Genomic DNA, 15,479 nt, shown 5'->3' on the forward strand with positions numbered 1-15,479 from the left:
ATAAGCCTTTATGCTACAGTAGAAATGTCACTACTTCAGATCTTGGTTGTTTTTTGTATGATCTCGACATTACAGATGAAATAGTTACTTCACAGCCTTTGCTCTCATGCTCAGTAAGAGCAGCGTAAACAAACATCAAAGTTTGATCGTCCTGATTACACCGCTTGGTAGTGATTGCATAGCTGAAGTATTTTTTTCTTGGCTGAGACGAGAGCGTTGGCTCTCTTATCGCCACCTGACTGCAGCGGGGTGGACAGATAGACAGACGGAGGTGGTCTTCCTGTGTGTTTTCAAGCAGGATTTCCTTCAGCCTGTCCTCCTGCTGGCCCCATGGCCTCTAGCTTAACCCGAGGACATGGTGACCTGCCAACGTTCTGTCACTGCGCACGGGAGTTTTATACCATAGAGGGTTTTTTTTTTAGCATTTAGAAAAAAACATTTGACATAATATACGTGTGTAATTTTCCTTTTTAATAATCTTTAGTAATTATTTCTGTTATCTAAGGACAAAAGCTATACATGTGACTTCAAACTGAACTACGCAACAAAAAACATGTATTAAACATTACTGCACTAAAAACGACACACACAGACACACACACACACATATGTTTTCATATCTTTGTGGGGACATCTAATTGACTAGCCGCTTACCCTAACCATCAACAATGACTCCCTAACCCTAATCCTAACCCTCAGACCAAACCTAACCGCAACCTAATTGTATCCCTGACACTAAAACCACATTTTGAGTCTCAAAAATGCCTTCAAACTTTCCGGGACCGAGAGTTTGGTCCCCATAAGGGCTGTTGGTCCCCACAAGTGTAGTAAACTTCCAATTTTTGATCCCCACAAAGACATATAAACACAGACACACACACACATGGTCAAGCTAAATCTAGATGTATAAAATTTGCTTCAGCTCTCACTAAACGTAGTGATTCTCTGTGCATGTAGCACAAAGAGGGCGCTATCGTGGACTCAAACCAACTTTTCATGCGTGCACGGCAATGCCACACACTGGTGTCACAGACTACCTCTAAGACCCACAGAGGTCCAAACCACACCTTCATGATTTATAATAACAACGTAACCAAAAACTCCTTTTAAAAGGATTGAAAGTCAGCATTTCAGCACAAACGCCTCACACCAACTGTCAAGCACGGAGGTGGAGGGGTGATGATGGGGGCTTGTTTTGCATCCGCAGGACCTGGGCATCTCACAGTCACTGAGTCAACCATGAACTCCTCTGTATATAAAGTATTCTAGAGTCAACGTGAGACCATCTGTCTGACAGCTAAAGCTTGGCCCAGACTGGGCACTGCAGCAGCCACGTCAAAGTCAACCTGACTGAAATGCTGCGTTGACACCTTAAGAGAGCTGTGTATGAAACTCTAAGTGTCAGATGGCATCATCTGCCTCTTATCAACTCCAGCTGAGTTTATCATCCTGTACGTTTAAATCACTGGTTAACATTTTCTAAAGCAGTTTTTGGACTCTGTAATACAAATAAACATGATAAAAAGAATGTGCTCGGCTCCGTGGTACCTCCACCTTTAAGACAAACCAAGTCTGCCTCTACTGCCCTTCCCCCCCTTTTTTCTGCTTTCCTGCACCTCAACTTATCAGGTCAGCCGCCTCATTCTGACCCCTAACACACAACACCCAGCCCCCATTGCAACAGGGAGAGGGTGAAGGGGTGTAGCATGTCCTGGATAAGAGAGGTGGAATGTGTGTAGTGAGAGGAGTTGCAGGAGAAAAGCAGGGGGGGTGTTGATAAGTTTGATGGGTGGGGAGAAAGTGGGATGGATGCAGGGAGTGCAGGAGGAGGGGAGATACAGCACTCTGGACTCAATCAGATGGGGGGTAAAAAGAGGAGGGCAGAGACAGAAGTTTGACATACCGAAGACAAAGACCACAGCAACTGGAAGCTTCGGTTATTTCCACCATCATCTCTGCATTACTTCGTCCACAGCAACAATTTGATCGGTGGATTGGAGAAGACGACAGAAGATTTAAGACGCAATCTTTTCCACTGACATCTCAGGATATCTGACGGAAACCAAAAGCAAAGCTGCAGGACACCAATTTTTCACCTAAAGAGACAAGGCTTCAAAGGGGAACCTCCAAGAAGATCTCAAAGCCTGTTTTAACTTCACTCTGGAGAACTGGAAAAGAACAGCTGAAGGAATAAAAGCAGAACGAAAGAGCTTCATTAAAGTGTGCAGGGAGTGCACAAGTGTGGCTGACAGACTGGTCACAAGTCTTCTGCAGAAGAAGTGAGAAAAGCAGCAAAAATCTGGAGGAGGAACAGCAAGAGGTCCACCGGGCCCCACAGCACAACGTGAGTACGACCTCAAACAATGAAATCATATTAACACTGAACAGCTGAGATATAAGTTACTACACTGAAGCTAAAACACTGTTTACATCTATTGACTGATGTTCAACAGAACGTAATGAGTATAAGAGACAAACAAGTATTATTGCAGCTATTTTGTTCCAGATGATACAAAAGAAAGAAAAAACAATAGAAAATCTCCCTGAATCAATGAAGCATGACAGCACTGAGACCTAGCTTATCCACAATATAGCGCTACACATTATGACACAAAAATAAACTCATACAGTAGCTTCATTAACCTCGCTGCTCAGTTTTCCATATTTGAGCTAAACGAAATAAGCTATTTAGTTCCGACACAACACGTTACTCCACGAAAAGTAAGAGCAGTGAGTAAAATGGGCGGAGTCCTTAAATGTATTTCCCATAAGCTGCACAATGAGTCACCTCACACACACACGCATGTGCGCATACACACTTTCCTGCCAGTCCTTCCTCTATGACCTTCCACCTTACAAAAACACTTGGGATAACAATGGGACACAGGCGTGGAAAAATTAACACTAAAGCACCCAGGACAGCATCGCGAAAGCCCCGGATCTGCTGTACCTGCTGAGATCCAGTGAGTCCAACGTTAGCCGATATATTTTGAAGGTTACTTTTTGTTCGACTTGAGCTTTAAGTGCACACAGCGTGCACACACGGCCATCTTACCTGACCTTTCTGACTTTACACGATTAAACGGCCTCACCCGTTTTTGTTTGTACAAAAAGCTGCTGTTGTGCACGCAACTTCCATCTTGCCATCACAATGAACCACTCATTACACACATCACACCACCGCCAGCACAGGCATAGTCCTCCACTGGTTCCTGCACAGGACAGATTCTAATGTGCTCAATTTTTGTCCACACAGCATTCCCGTACGGCATAAATATGAATCTGTGACTCGTTCAAGTCAAAGAAAAGATGGCCTTCCTATCAGTGTGTGGCAACGCTTTTAAAAATAAAAGGATGACAGGTTGAGTAGGTCTTTCCTGCTGGGATTTTTCCGGCACTGAAGCTTTTTCTGGCAGCTTGCAAAGCCGTGGTACTCTCACGTCCTCTCTCCAACATGGTCATCGCTGTCTCCTGACCTCAGAGAAGTGAGGATATCCTGCAGCAGACGCAGCTGCGTACCCCATAAAATCTGCCCTAGCGCAAAAAGAATGCAACGTCCTGGTGTAAGATCTCTTAAATATCTACCCGATTTTTTGTTATATAAAATTGCCATAACTTATTCTTAATATTTCATGCTCACGAGGCCATTATTTACAAAAGTTAAATGACTCTATACACTTTATGAAACATTTGATTTCCATAAAATGCCTAACATCTTGCAATAATGGCACCTTGGCCATTAATAATATTGCGGCCATATTTACATTAGTAAACTGCATCGTTTTTATGTCGTTCCATATTGTTATTACATTTTGTGTTGGCAGAATTATTCAATTCACTTCAACACAATTTATATACAAGTCAACCAAAAGCACTTTATATTATAAGGTGAAGACCTACAGTAATATATCCAAACCTGTGACCAACTCCTTTTAAACTGTTGTTCCTTTATTGATCTCTTCCGATGTCAAAAAATTGCTAAATCCCGAGAAAACGCGACCATTATTTTAACACAAAGTAAGCGAATAATTCGTTGTAGTAGCAAAGTCATGGGTATTATTGAGCTGGTGCTTCACTGAGCTACAGTGAAAATTCTAAGGGTTCGATTTGTAACGGTGGACTGTTTTACTAGTACAAGATATATCTGTGATCAACAACTAGCCTGAGGAGTTAAACCTTTTTCTTTAGTAGCATCGGTACTTGCAGAGGCACAACACACAACACCACATAGCCACAGTTACATGTGCAAACAACACCCACATGTACAAACTTTGACGCGAATTAGCCTTGATCTCTCCACTTCACAAACTACATATAACAATTATGGGGCCTTTTCCTTTTGGCCAATCAGCTCGCTGATAATCATCACCTCACAGATGGCATCACACGAGGCTTCCTAGCTTCCTGACAGAAAAAGCATGTAACCTCTTAGTGAACCCACAACCACCAACTCAGTGGTTTTTGTCACTTTGACACCTGACTGCTCACACAGTCTCCAACCACCAACACATTGGCCACACATACAACACCTTCAAAACACCTGCAATGATGTGCACAATCTCCTCATCCTTGATGTCGATTCAGACCAAGTTCCGATTTCTTTTTCTTCACACAGTTCGTTATGAGTATGGCCGGTACTCTCGAGAGGGGGGCACACCATCAGGCCTTGGACTTGTCTGAGGAACTGCCACCTCACCACCACCACCACCACACCAACCACCACCAGCAGCAGCATCTTCACCATTCCAACTCCCTGGCATCCACCGCGGCTGTGGGTGGAGGGAGAGAAACACCTTCACGTGTGGTTGTGCCTCCTCCTTATTCTGCAGCTGAGAGTGGCGGCGGGGGAAGCGAGGCTCCTCTGGAGCTGCGGGGATCTCTCGACTGCTGGGCCTGCTCGGTGCTGGTGACCGCTCAGAACGTGCTGATCGCCGCAATCAACGCGTGCCTCGCTGGACTGGTGTTCGGGATCATCCTGACACCAGCCATCGTCATGGTTGTGTTTGGCTTCCTCTGTCACTCTACAGTAAGAGAAAGGAAAACGGGGAGCGAATGAACGGGAACGTGTGAAAACTGTGTGAACTCTTTGTGTTCTTCTGCTGCACCGCGGTATTCAGGCGCAATTTAAACTCAATTAGCACATCTGCATGCATCCCCAGACGCATTTCATAATAACTCATAGAGCTATTTGCTCTCAAAAATCATGCATCGCAGACATTTGAAACCACCGGAGTATGTAAGGAGAGATGCTGAGTGGAGATGATTGCATCAATCTTTTTATGAAATATCTACAAGTCCTAATCTTGTAACTTTTATCCACAAGTTTGAAATAGTTGTGCTTGGGGCTTAGGGAGTGCTTTGGCTTTTATCATCAATGAGAGGTTTTATAATCTGATAAGTCTCAGATTCTTTTAGATGTTGAGGAGAAACAACTGGACAGGGCAAGTGGCCAGGAGTAGGATAGGCATTAGAGCATAAACCTTTAGCGAATGTCTGCTTTAGGGATTAAAATACACTTTTTAACATATGATTGTGAAAGCATAATATCGGAAAAACATAAATATTAAAAACTAAACAAACGGTTAATACACAGAATTGCATGTGAGGAAACAATATTTTTGAAAAGCACATACAGCTAAAACGAAGCTGCTCACTTAACATCGTATGCAGAAGCATCACCTGGACTAAACCAAAAAGTCATGGTGGATCAGAGGCTTTCACACATACCAATGGCACTTGTGTAGGCCTCCTTAATAACCAGAGGGACCAGGATTCTCTCATGTTCTCTCACAGTAAGACCTCATGTGACACCAGCTTAGAAAAGGATTAACCAGGATCTGGGAGGGTGAAGAAAGGAGAAAATTCGGGAGAAATAAAAAAGGGCCGAAGAAAAAAAACATATAAAGAAAGTAAGTTGGATCCAAGTATTTAAGAAAACACAACCACACATGCAATATATATACAACGTTTTGCAAAAAAGAAACAAGTGCATTCCTTTCCCAGTACACCCTGCCTCAGATCTGGAGGCATTCAGGAGCTCTCACGATTTTAAAACAAACACGGGCATACTTGTCCGAGTCTTATCTTCTACGACTCCTATTCTAAACGCTTCCTCCGTTAACTCGCACTATATTATATTTTTATGCAGAATGTTCGTTGTTTTTATTTTTAAAGTAAGATTAAATCAGCTATACGGCTTTAAGACTGCACGACTTTAATCATTTAAAAGAACAATATAGAAGACCTTATTTCAAATTCCAGTGGATTCTGGTGCACAACTCTTGCCTTGCTTTGCCCTTTTTGCAACTCTACAGACACTGACAGAGGTTTGAGTTTAGTGTTTTCCATGTCATTCTTACTTTCTTGCAGCCTGCACTTTGCTTGTGCATTCATATGTTCACTTCACAGGCTGATAGCGATAATTCAGACATACCGCCTCTCCTCCTCTTCCACATTCATATCTTGAACCCATCACCTTTTCTTCCACTCCCACTGTGCTATTGCACATACTTTGACATAGAGCATCAATCCAGCTCACAGTAGCTTCAACCAACGTCTTTTTAGTTCCATTAATTTTTCTCAGACATGCATATGTTTATGTGTGTGCGAGAGAATGAGAGTGTTATATCTCAGACTACCAACTGGTGTCGGTCCTCACCTCATACACACATACCTCATACACTACGTCATCCCCTGGATTGTGATGGCGGCCGGCAGATCAGCCAAGGTTTTCGTGTGTGCGACTATGTGGGAGCGGAGCCTTCTTAAAAAATGTATCGTCCTGGGTAAAGTTGCAAAATAAAGGTTTAAAATGATGACTGACTGAAAACACTAAAGTTTCCCATGTGGTCTGCAGGTGCGCCCCCATGGAACTACACCCTACTGCTCAGACCTACTGACCGATGGAGGCTGTGTGGCTTTGCTGGTGGTGGGCTTCCTCTTGGTCACCCCTCTGTTAGTCCTGGCGCTGGCTGCATACTGTCGTCTGGCCCGACACCTCCAGCTGGGCCTGTGTTTCATTCCATACAGCCGGGCCGTGTACAAGAACCTCCCGGCCACCCAGCATCGTGGCCTGGGCACGGGCTGCTGCGGGGGTCGAGATGCTGCTGATGGCGGTGGAAAGGGGAAGGTCTGGGTGTGAGATGACTGTGGGCTTGGTAAAGGGGAAAAGAAAACGGGGTGAGAAAAGACCTTTAGATTAAGTAAAGGGGCACGAACAAAAAAAGAGGGGTTAAGAAAAGGCAGCAGATGTCAGGAAAATTGAGATATGTGAACTATAATTATCTTGTAACTTTCTAGTTACAATATTGCCTCAGCATTATGGAAAAAAATGAATCCATACAAAGCGTGTATACTTCAAATGAAACTAAAACAAATGCAAATTCCACTTTGTTAAATAACACGGTCTCAATAAGAGAGCCTGTTCAAGTCAATAAATTACAGCCGAGACAAAAAGACACTTACATGATGGTCTGGTTTATTTTTATGTGTTTTTAAGTGATTGAGAGGAAGCTGGACATCTGAAAAACATCAAAGGTTGTACTGACACTTCACAGCTGTATCCTGTCACATTTATGTTATAATGAGAAACATTTATATGTCTAGTGTAGTTTTCTTTTTAGCTGTTGCAAACTGTAACTGCATTCTCCTGCATGTTTTGTTTCCTTTTTTTAAATAAATAAAGCTACGAGAGTTAGCTGGTGTGGTCTGCCGTTTTATTAGCGCGAGTTTACAGAGTTCAAAAGCAGTTTAAACAGGAGCGGTCCATTTATCCACCAGAGCGACTGTCAGAGCCGAGTGGAGTAACAACAACTGTTTTAGGGGAACGATGAAATCCACCAACGTTAGCCTTTTTGACTGTTGTCAGCCAATAAACAAATAAGATGTGTTGTTTGTTAGGCGTTATTAGAAATCATAGCTGTTACAAGTTTCAAAATACAACAGACAGCTAAGCGTGTGACGTATTGTGATAAACAGACGATGTTACATATCATAACAAACTGTCTATCCCCATTCTTGTTGATTTGCAAACTTTAATCATGTGTTGGATTAATCAGGGTTCATAAACCTTTTTCAGGGTCAAATTCAAGCACTTTTTAAGGACTTTTTAACAAACAAACAAGCAAACAAACAAGAATGCATGTTTCACTTTGCATCACCTCAGTAAGACCATGTGAAAATTACAACAAATCATCTTAGGTTGAGTTAAATGTCCTTTGTTCCCCTTTCATTAAAAAGAGAAAAACACACCACACAAAAATACTGCAAAAGGAAAAAGGCTGCCTTATATGCATATAGTGTCGAAACTCAAAAGGCACATCTCACTTAAAAATTAAGATGTACAAATGTGTTCAAATCAAATCTCCTGTTGAAAACAAAACAAGAAAACTGCACCAAACATCAAAATCAAACCAAAATAATACACAGCAAGGCCAAATTAATAAGTCTTCTCACCAGATATTGATGCTTCTTTCCTACGTGACGCAAAAAGTAGGAGACAGATGTTTTTTTGTTTTACTACATTCCTGTAATATTATTGTTGAAGTCCTAAATGATCAACTTTAAAGTGTTTGTGCACCGCGTACAGTAAGACAGGCATGGAGAACAGCACTGACTGGGAGGCTTTGAACAGATGACACACTCAGTTCAAATCAACATATAAGACTTTAAGAATGCACAAGCATCTACCTAAAATCTATTTATTTAATCTATCATCTTTGATATTTTTAGGTACAATTGTAAGCCATTTAATAACAGGCAGCCTTAAGCTGTATTACATGAATTGTAGGTGCTTGTGACACAGATAGCGCGAGCTGAAGCATACAATGTTTTAAGTTGTTTAATGTGTAGGTGCTCACGATAAACAGATTTTGAATGAAAGCCGGGGAACTTCGGTAGCACAAAAACTGTCAATTCTTTGTGCACATATGGATCAGTCCCTCTTATTACCATGATTTCCCCTTAAGGTGTTTCCAAAGGCACCGTGTTAATGCCAGTCATAAACAAAAATATAAACAGTATTCTATTTACTTGGCGATAAGTTTGCTTTTAGTCTTTAATCAGAAAGCCTTATGTTGGCTAGTTAAGTATCGGGCTAACGTTTAAAGCTTTCACTTGAGTGAAGTCACATTACTGTTACTGCTAAGTAATGTTAGCTACTTTCATAGCCTTTCATACATCACCTCGCCATAACTAACTGCTATAACAGCGCTGCCATATTGTATCATACTCAGTGCATTTCAATCATCATAGCAAAACAATTATTTTAAAAAATTAGCATGTGTAACGTACACACACTGGAAAATTATGTACTAGGGCTTACGCAAAGTGCCCCCTGTGAAAAGGTGCAAATCCTTTTTGCAGACCTTTCAGGTGGATTTGTTCCTTGTGTTATCCATACTTTGTATTTGTTGTTTTTCAGCAAACACTTATTAAAACAGCAACCTCCAGGAATGTGGGAAAAGTCTACGCTGACTGTAGACAGGTTACGTCTTTTCATTGGCCCGGAGTCTACGGTGAGCGTAGACACTGTAGACTCGGGCCAATAGGAGCGCCGACTCCCACTGTAGACGACCAATCGTCTGCTCGACGGAAGTTGCGTCACCAAAACAACAACACGCAGCGGAACAGCGAAGAAGCCGGCAAGTCCGCTGTTTTTTATGGAAACTGGCATTTCTTTTATGTTTACGCTAATTTATCGACTCTGGATTTAGCGGAAATTACACGATAGCGCATTTAAGCCTTTTTCTTTGTGGTAAATGTTAGCCGCGCGCTAGCCGACATCTAATGTATTACGCCCATTTCTAGTCTTTTCAGTGGCTACAACTGATGATGGCGACATTAGCAAGTCATGTTGTAAATCCAGATGCCCATGCACCTCGTCAGCAGGCCTGGTGAGAAGTTTGGTCTTCACCAAACGATTGACTATCCTGCAGTGCTGTTTTCCTGTATTCCTGTTTCATCCACTTTAATAAAGTGTCCTGTGTTACAGTAACAGTGAGTTGTGGATTTACTTAATGAATGCCCAAGTTGGGCTTTAATCTGTCTTAGACATGTAGACACAACTATGTAGAAACACATAATAGACCTGAACCAAAGAAGCAATGTGTACAAGCAGGCAAAGACAAGTTTTGGAAGTATTTGTACAACACATGCCTCCGCAACAACTTCAGTGTTTCCTGGAATTGATTAGGAAACTCTAACAGAGCTATTATCTGTTATGTGAGTCAAATTTCCCCAGATAGTCTTGGTTGACATCAGGTGACTGTGAAAGCCATGGTGTATGATCACGCCATTTTCATAATCAACTATTCAGTCTATTTGTCACAGGACAAACATAATCTCTCATAGCAAGTTTGTAATGATTTTACAACTCTTACCTTTGACAAGTGAACCCTAACATGGCAGCAAAGTGCAACAATGTCTCTCTCTGTAGGGATCAGGAGTTCAGGGCATGCCTTTAATTTCTTGCCTGTCTGTAAATGACAGTGTCATGGCATGAATAATCCTTCAGATTTTACCAGTTGAAAAGTAAAACAATTACATTGTCAGAAGAACCTAAAAGACTTTGCACATAATAATCACAGAAGAAAAGAAAGGAATTGATTTTCAATTGCTCTTAATTTCAGGGCACTTTCCAACCTGTTGGTTCAAAAGAGCCAAAAGAAAATCCTCATCGATGTTGGAGTAAAAACTAGATGCTTTTATTGGAATATACACTGATAATGCTTACTGTCCTAACATTGTAAACCAGTCAAAATACATAAATAACACATTGTGATCATGCTGAAGACCACAGACAGCAGTCCAGGCGTCAGGCGGGATAAAGGAGCTGAAAACATCACCTGATAAAGAAAAATCAGACAACAGACTGAATGACTGACATGCAGAGGAGCAAGGCAGAATTTTGCTTTTAGACTTCGGGACTCATTTTATTTCTCCATCTGAAGAAAACTATTCAAGCAGATAGTTATTTGTGGTGAATGAAATACGGTTACAGTTTCACGAGGTTTTAAGCACTACACGCGAAATCCAAGCACTCTCCAAAGATTTCAAACACCAGTATGCACCACGATTAACGAGGTACCTCTTGAATGATAGAGTGGGACTGTAATTTTCTTTTCACATGTTAATAGGGGAAAGCGCGTACGCAATCCCCACTACCATAAATTGTGCAGTTGAGATTCCCACATTTGAGGAATTCACAGAGGTCAGAATTGCCTTTGTGCAATGGCAAAGCCTCGCTCTAGATGAACCACCTTTGTGATCATGGTATCATCCCTGCCAGGTAAGTATGAGTGGGAGACAGCCGGGCGAGGGGTGGGTTTCAGCCGCATACGAGTCAGCCTGACGGTTTTACGGAAATAAGCAGCAACACAATGTTTAGTGGAACACGATCATAATTTAAAATCTAACTCGTTCACCAAATGATTAATGCTATTTTATTGACATGTAATAGTTAATTTGAAAGTTAAATAGGCTGAGATTTTCCCATAATGCTTTGCCGCAATGTATGGGTTCGACGTCGCAGCTTACTTCCGGTCAGCGAGCGTTTTATTTTTAAAAGTTTTGCAAATCATTATACAATGACAAACACTAGGCAGTCATTTATGTAATATATTCTGCAAGCGTCCAAAATTATAAGACTAACGTGATAAGTGAGGCTTTCCTTTTTAACTGTGGTTTCATTCAGCCAAATTGACCTGGTGTCTATTAACAGGTGTTTCCCCAGCTTTGCTCACAAAAGATTAATAAAACTGGAGTAAAATGTTAAGAAAAAAATAAGTACACTGTAAAACAAGTCCATATGGGACAAAACATGCGTCGACATTCGTCTATTTTAGGAATAAACTGCTCCAGCAATGTCATGCTAGCGTGGCTGTAAGAGTACTGTGAGTTTTGGCGCCATCTAGTGGACCACCGAACACACCGACATGCTAACCCTGACCAGGAGCGGGAGCATGTGCAGAGTAGGCCAGCTGCTATGAGCCCAGTGAACACACGGCTATTTTGCATAAACGCAAATATTGAATAAAAGTCATCTGGCGTTTAAACAAGAACTTGTTTGGTGAAGTTAGGCTATCAACTTGCACAGTTTTAGCTGCCATAAATGATCCCATACTCGCATACATTACAGTGTAAAGAAAACAGTATAAACGGCTACTCATTAGCAGAGGAGACCTACATTATCCGACACCTGGTGATGCACAAGCTTACCAGCCTGTTAACTTAATTAGTACCCTGAAAGAAAAGTTCAGTTACAGCAGGGGTTATTAATGATTTATTAATCATTGGCTTACCCACGGACTGGCAAGAGTCGCGACACCACCGAGTTTAAGGCCTCAAAAGCGACATTTTCAACACTCATCTGAGGAAAGCTGAAGGTGCCATTGAAGATGACGACTGGACTGTTTTTATACAGCCCAACATACAGGAAAACTCCATAAAATACACGACGTATTCCAGGATAAACAGACTGCTGAATAAATAACATTTAGAGAACGATGTCTATCTCAAACGCACGTTTAAAAAAGTCATTAATTGTCTAATATTTGCTTATATCAGTAAAAGCCTGTAAAAAGAAAGAAATGTCCTGTTTTGCAAGTATTTTTATGACATGTCAGCTTGTGCCTTTATACGAGGTATCCCAGGTATTTCACTTCTTGTGCTCAGGCACACATTTGGAGTCAAACCAGCCACAGTCACAGTGCTGCTCCACGTTTTGCTCTCTGATTGCTGGCTGCATGTTTAGCCAGGTGATTACCTGTTAAGCCTCTCTGACGGTGGGAGGACGAGAGCAGATAGAGCAGAGTATACCGTGAAGCCATTCACAACACAAGAGGAACACCGCTAAAAGGAGGACACGATCTCTTATTGCTCATACTAACTGGATACAGAGGTAAGGTAAGCAATGTGCAGTGGCAAAAACAAGATCAAGTACTAACAGTGATAGAAAACACTCTTTCTTTTTTATCTTTAAGCATTCCTAAAACTGTTAATTTTCACATTTCCAAACAATAATAATGGATTGCATTTATACAGCGCATATTCACTAATATGTTTAATTGAAGTACATAGTGCACTTATTGTGGCATGTGTGTCTCTGTTTATCCACAGCATGTCCAAAGCAGGAGAGCGGACCCCTTCAACAACTTCCGCTGACTCAGCCTCAGCAGATGGGTAACTTGAGATCGTCTTTGTGTATCTTCATCAAAGTAGAATAAATTTGTCTAAAAGTATGCACAATTTCCACAACTCTGATGTATAGCAGAGGTCTCTGGTGTCAAATGTGAGGAAGAATTGTGACTTTACATGTTTTAGAAAAGAAGGCGGCACTAAATCTCCCAAGGGAAAGGAGTCCCCATCAGGCTCAGTCTCCGAAACGCCCAAGAAGTCTTTGAAGAAGTCCAAGAAGGTCTCTGAGAGTAAGAAAAAAGTCTACACCTCCGTGCTCAACAGTATTTTTGGGGCAGTAAGTATTTTCACCCATTCGAATGTGCTGTACAGCTGTGACCTTTGACCTTTACATATTCAATCACAGTTTTAGCTCAATTTTATATCCCAGTATCAAGTTTTTCTTCACACGCATTTGTTTAAAAAAAAAAAATCATTATCCATTTAAACGCCATGACAACAGTCACAGGTGTCACATGTTACAATGTCAGGAGCCAGGCGGAGGTGAGACGGTGTACTTACAGGTGTGCTCCTGATCTTTCTGGAGCTTTTTTCCACTAAGCCTGTGTCTGACGTGTTAGTCGCCCGTTAGCACAAGCTTAGCGTCACAATTCATTAGGATGATCCAAAAGAAGAGCTCCGTCAGAACGAGACCTTTTGTTTTTTGATATGTTTATAAATGAAAATTACACACAAGTTAGCAATCTTTGATGTCATGAGCATCACACTCATTTACAAAAATGAAATGGTGTCGATTTTATTCTGTTGTGGAGTATTTGACTTTGTTTTTGCTGCTGTGACATGTCTGATTCGCGTGTTTGCAGGACAGAGAACTGGCTCAGGCTGAATTAGACGGTGAGTCTCACTCACACCTACATCAGCGTTACATTTATTACACTGAGGTGTCGGGCCTCAGAGGTGATCGCCTAAAAATCCTGTTTTGTGTTGTCAGTGGTGAATTATTACAGAGTTTAAATGAACTGTTAATGTTAAAATGACTGCCTAAACCCAGCTTTTGTTTAGTGTTTTAATATTTTAAGCTTTTTTTTTTCCAGTTTTTTTTTATTTCATTTACTTTTTGTTTCTTTCCATCTTCATAAATCTATTGTATGTTCAAAAGTAGGGAGAAATGTTCCCAGACCACACCTTTTCATTACATACTGTAACTATTTTTCAACAGTTTTCCTTAAATTGTGTGAATTTGGGTGCTAAATGTTATCAGTAACTTTCATGTTCTCTTTGCAACCCCTATGATATTTCTCACAGAGCTGCACGAGGCCTTTAAGGAGTTTGACTACGACCAAGATGGCTACTTGAACTACAAGGACGTGGCTGAGTGCATGAGGACTATGGGATACATGCCCACTGAAATGGAGCTGCTGGAAATAGTGCAACAGATAAAGATGAGAAGTGAGTCCACTGAGAACATGTTTAATGAAATCAATCAGTCGATTTCAAATCTTTATTAAACAGTCAAGTAAAAAAAACAACAACTCCATATTTGGCCATGTTTTGGCCTTTATTGGTTCACTTAAGAGCCCCTTTCTTCTTCACAGTGGGCGGGTTAATGGACTTTGAAGACTTCATTGAACTGATGGGACCGAGGATGATGGGCGAGACGGCGGACATGCTGGGACTAAAGGAGCTCCAGTCGGCCTTCATGCAGGTCTGTCAGCTAACGATGACTCAATTACCGCAGTTATCGAATTAGAGCGAATGGACAGAAATCCCAAATAAATGTGCGCACACAGTATCATCGGATACGCACGTCATTTCAAATACTTTGTTTTTCAGTTTGATGTAGACGGAGATGGAATAATCAACCTGGAGGAGTTGAAGGAAGCGCTGAAGACCCTGCTGGGGGAGAAGCTGAAGAAAGGAGAACTAGAGGAGATCTTAAAGGAGCTGGATATTAATGCAGATGGGAGCATTGATTTTGAAGGTGAGAAGACATCAGCATTTTCGGGCCATTAACTGATTCATTAGAAGTGTGTGTGTTTTTACACTTTTCAAACTTTTCATCCACATTCACCATTACACTTCTGTCAGATAGCCACACACTGACTCAGTTTTCTCTTCTTTCTCCTTTTGCTCAGAGTTTGTGATGATGCTCTCTATTCGCTAATCGTTCGACAGACCGACCAACCATGGACAGACTGCTTTGGTCCACAGCTGTATTCACAGTTAGGCTCACTTGTGTTTGTAACCTAGCTACAGACTTTTACTACATAAAGTGTGGCCTAGCCTTGCAATAATGCTGCATGTGACGAACTTCTGCATGACTCCCACATGTCATCAAATGCAGA

General features: G+C 41.5%; 3 protein-coding genes and 1 non-coding gene across 5 annotated transcripts in view; 2 read left to right on the plus strand and 2 right to left on the minus strand.

The window, feature by feature from the left end:
- LOC120739024 (tenascin-X-like) overlaps positions 1-15,479 on the minus strand; it is an 877,833-nt gene that overhangs the window by 784,383 nt on the left and 77,971 nt on the right. The window lies entirely within an intron of this gene.
- Positions 1,808-8,239, plus strand: tmem88b (transmembrane protein 88 b). Its single transcript, XM_040040684.1, has 3 exons — positions 1,808-2,344; positions 4,616-5,026; positions 6,857-8,239. Exons 2-3 carry the CDS (start codon positions 4,622-4,624, stop codon positions 7,139-7,141), a joined length of 690 nt encoding a protein of 229 aa, XP_039896618.1. The 5' UTR covers positions 1,808-2,344; positions 4,616-4,621; the 3' UTR covers positions 7,142-8,239.
- LOC120739193 lies at positions 11,134-11,295 on the minus strand. The gene has a single exon (XR_005697134.1). It is a non-coding gene; the product is annotated as a U1 spliceosomal RNA (small nuclear RNA).
- si:cabz01076231.1 (calcium-binding protein 2) lies at positions 11,902-15,386 on the plus strand. Of its 2 annotated transcripts, none has more exons than XM_040040686.1 (7): positions 11,902-13,179; positions 13,321-13,471; positions 13,998-14,028; positions 14,440-14,583; positions 14,730-14,839; positions 14,968-15,115; positions 15,270-15,386. In XM_040040686.1, the coding sequence occupies exons 1-7, from the start codon at positions 13,118-13,120 to the stop codon at positions 15,296-15,298; spliced, it is 675 nt and encodes a 224-aa protein (XP_039896620.1). In that variant the 5' UTR covers positions 11,902-13,117; the 3' UTR covers positions 15,299-15,386. The 2 variants fall into 2 exon arrangements, with proteins under 2 accessions (XP_039896620.1, XP_039896619.1); XM_040040685.1 differs by lacking the exon at positions 15,270-15,386 and having other exon boundaries at positions 11,902-12,903; positions 13,117-13,179; positions 14,968-15,205.

The sequence above is a fragment of the Simochromis diagramma genome, unplaced genomic scaffold, assembly GCF_900408965.1.
Source record: "Simochromis diagramma unplaced genomic scaffold, fSimDia1.1 OVJJ01000317.1, whole genome shotgun sequence".
NCBI lineage: Eukaryota > Metazoa > Chordata > Actinopteri > Cichliformes > Cichlidae > Simochromis > Simochromis diagramma.

Coding starts and splice junctions, on each gene's coding strand:
- tmem88b (XM_040040684.1), top strand. CDS start 4,622: ATGAGTATGGCCGGTACTCTCGAGAGGGGGGCACACCATCAGGCCTTG. Junction 5,027..6,856: donor GCTTCCTCTGTCACTCTACA/GTAAGAGAAAGG, acceptor TGTGGTCTGCAG/GTGCGCCCCCATGGAACTAC.
- si:cabz01076231.1 (XM_040040685.1), top strand. CDS start 13,118: ATGTCCAAAGCAGGAGAGCGGACCCCTTCAACAACTTCCGCTGACTCA. Junction 13,472..13,997: donor TCAACAGTATTTTTGGGGCA/GTAAGTATTTTC, acceptor GCGTGTTTGCAG/GACAGAGAACTGGCTCAGGC. Junction 14,029..14,439: donor GGCTCAGGCTGAATTAGACG/GTGAGTCTCACT, acceptor TATTTCTCACAG/AGCTGCACGAGGCCTTTAAG.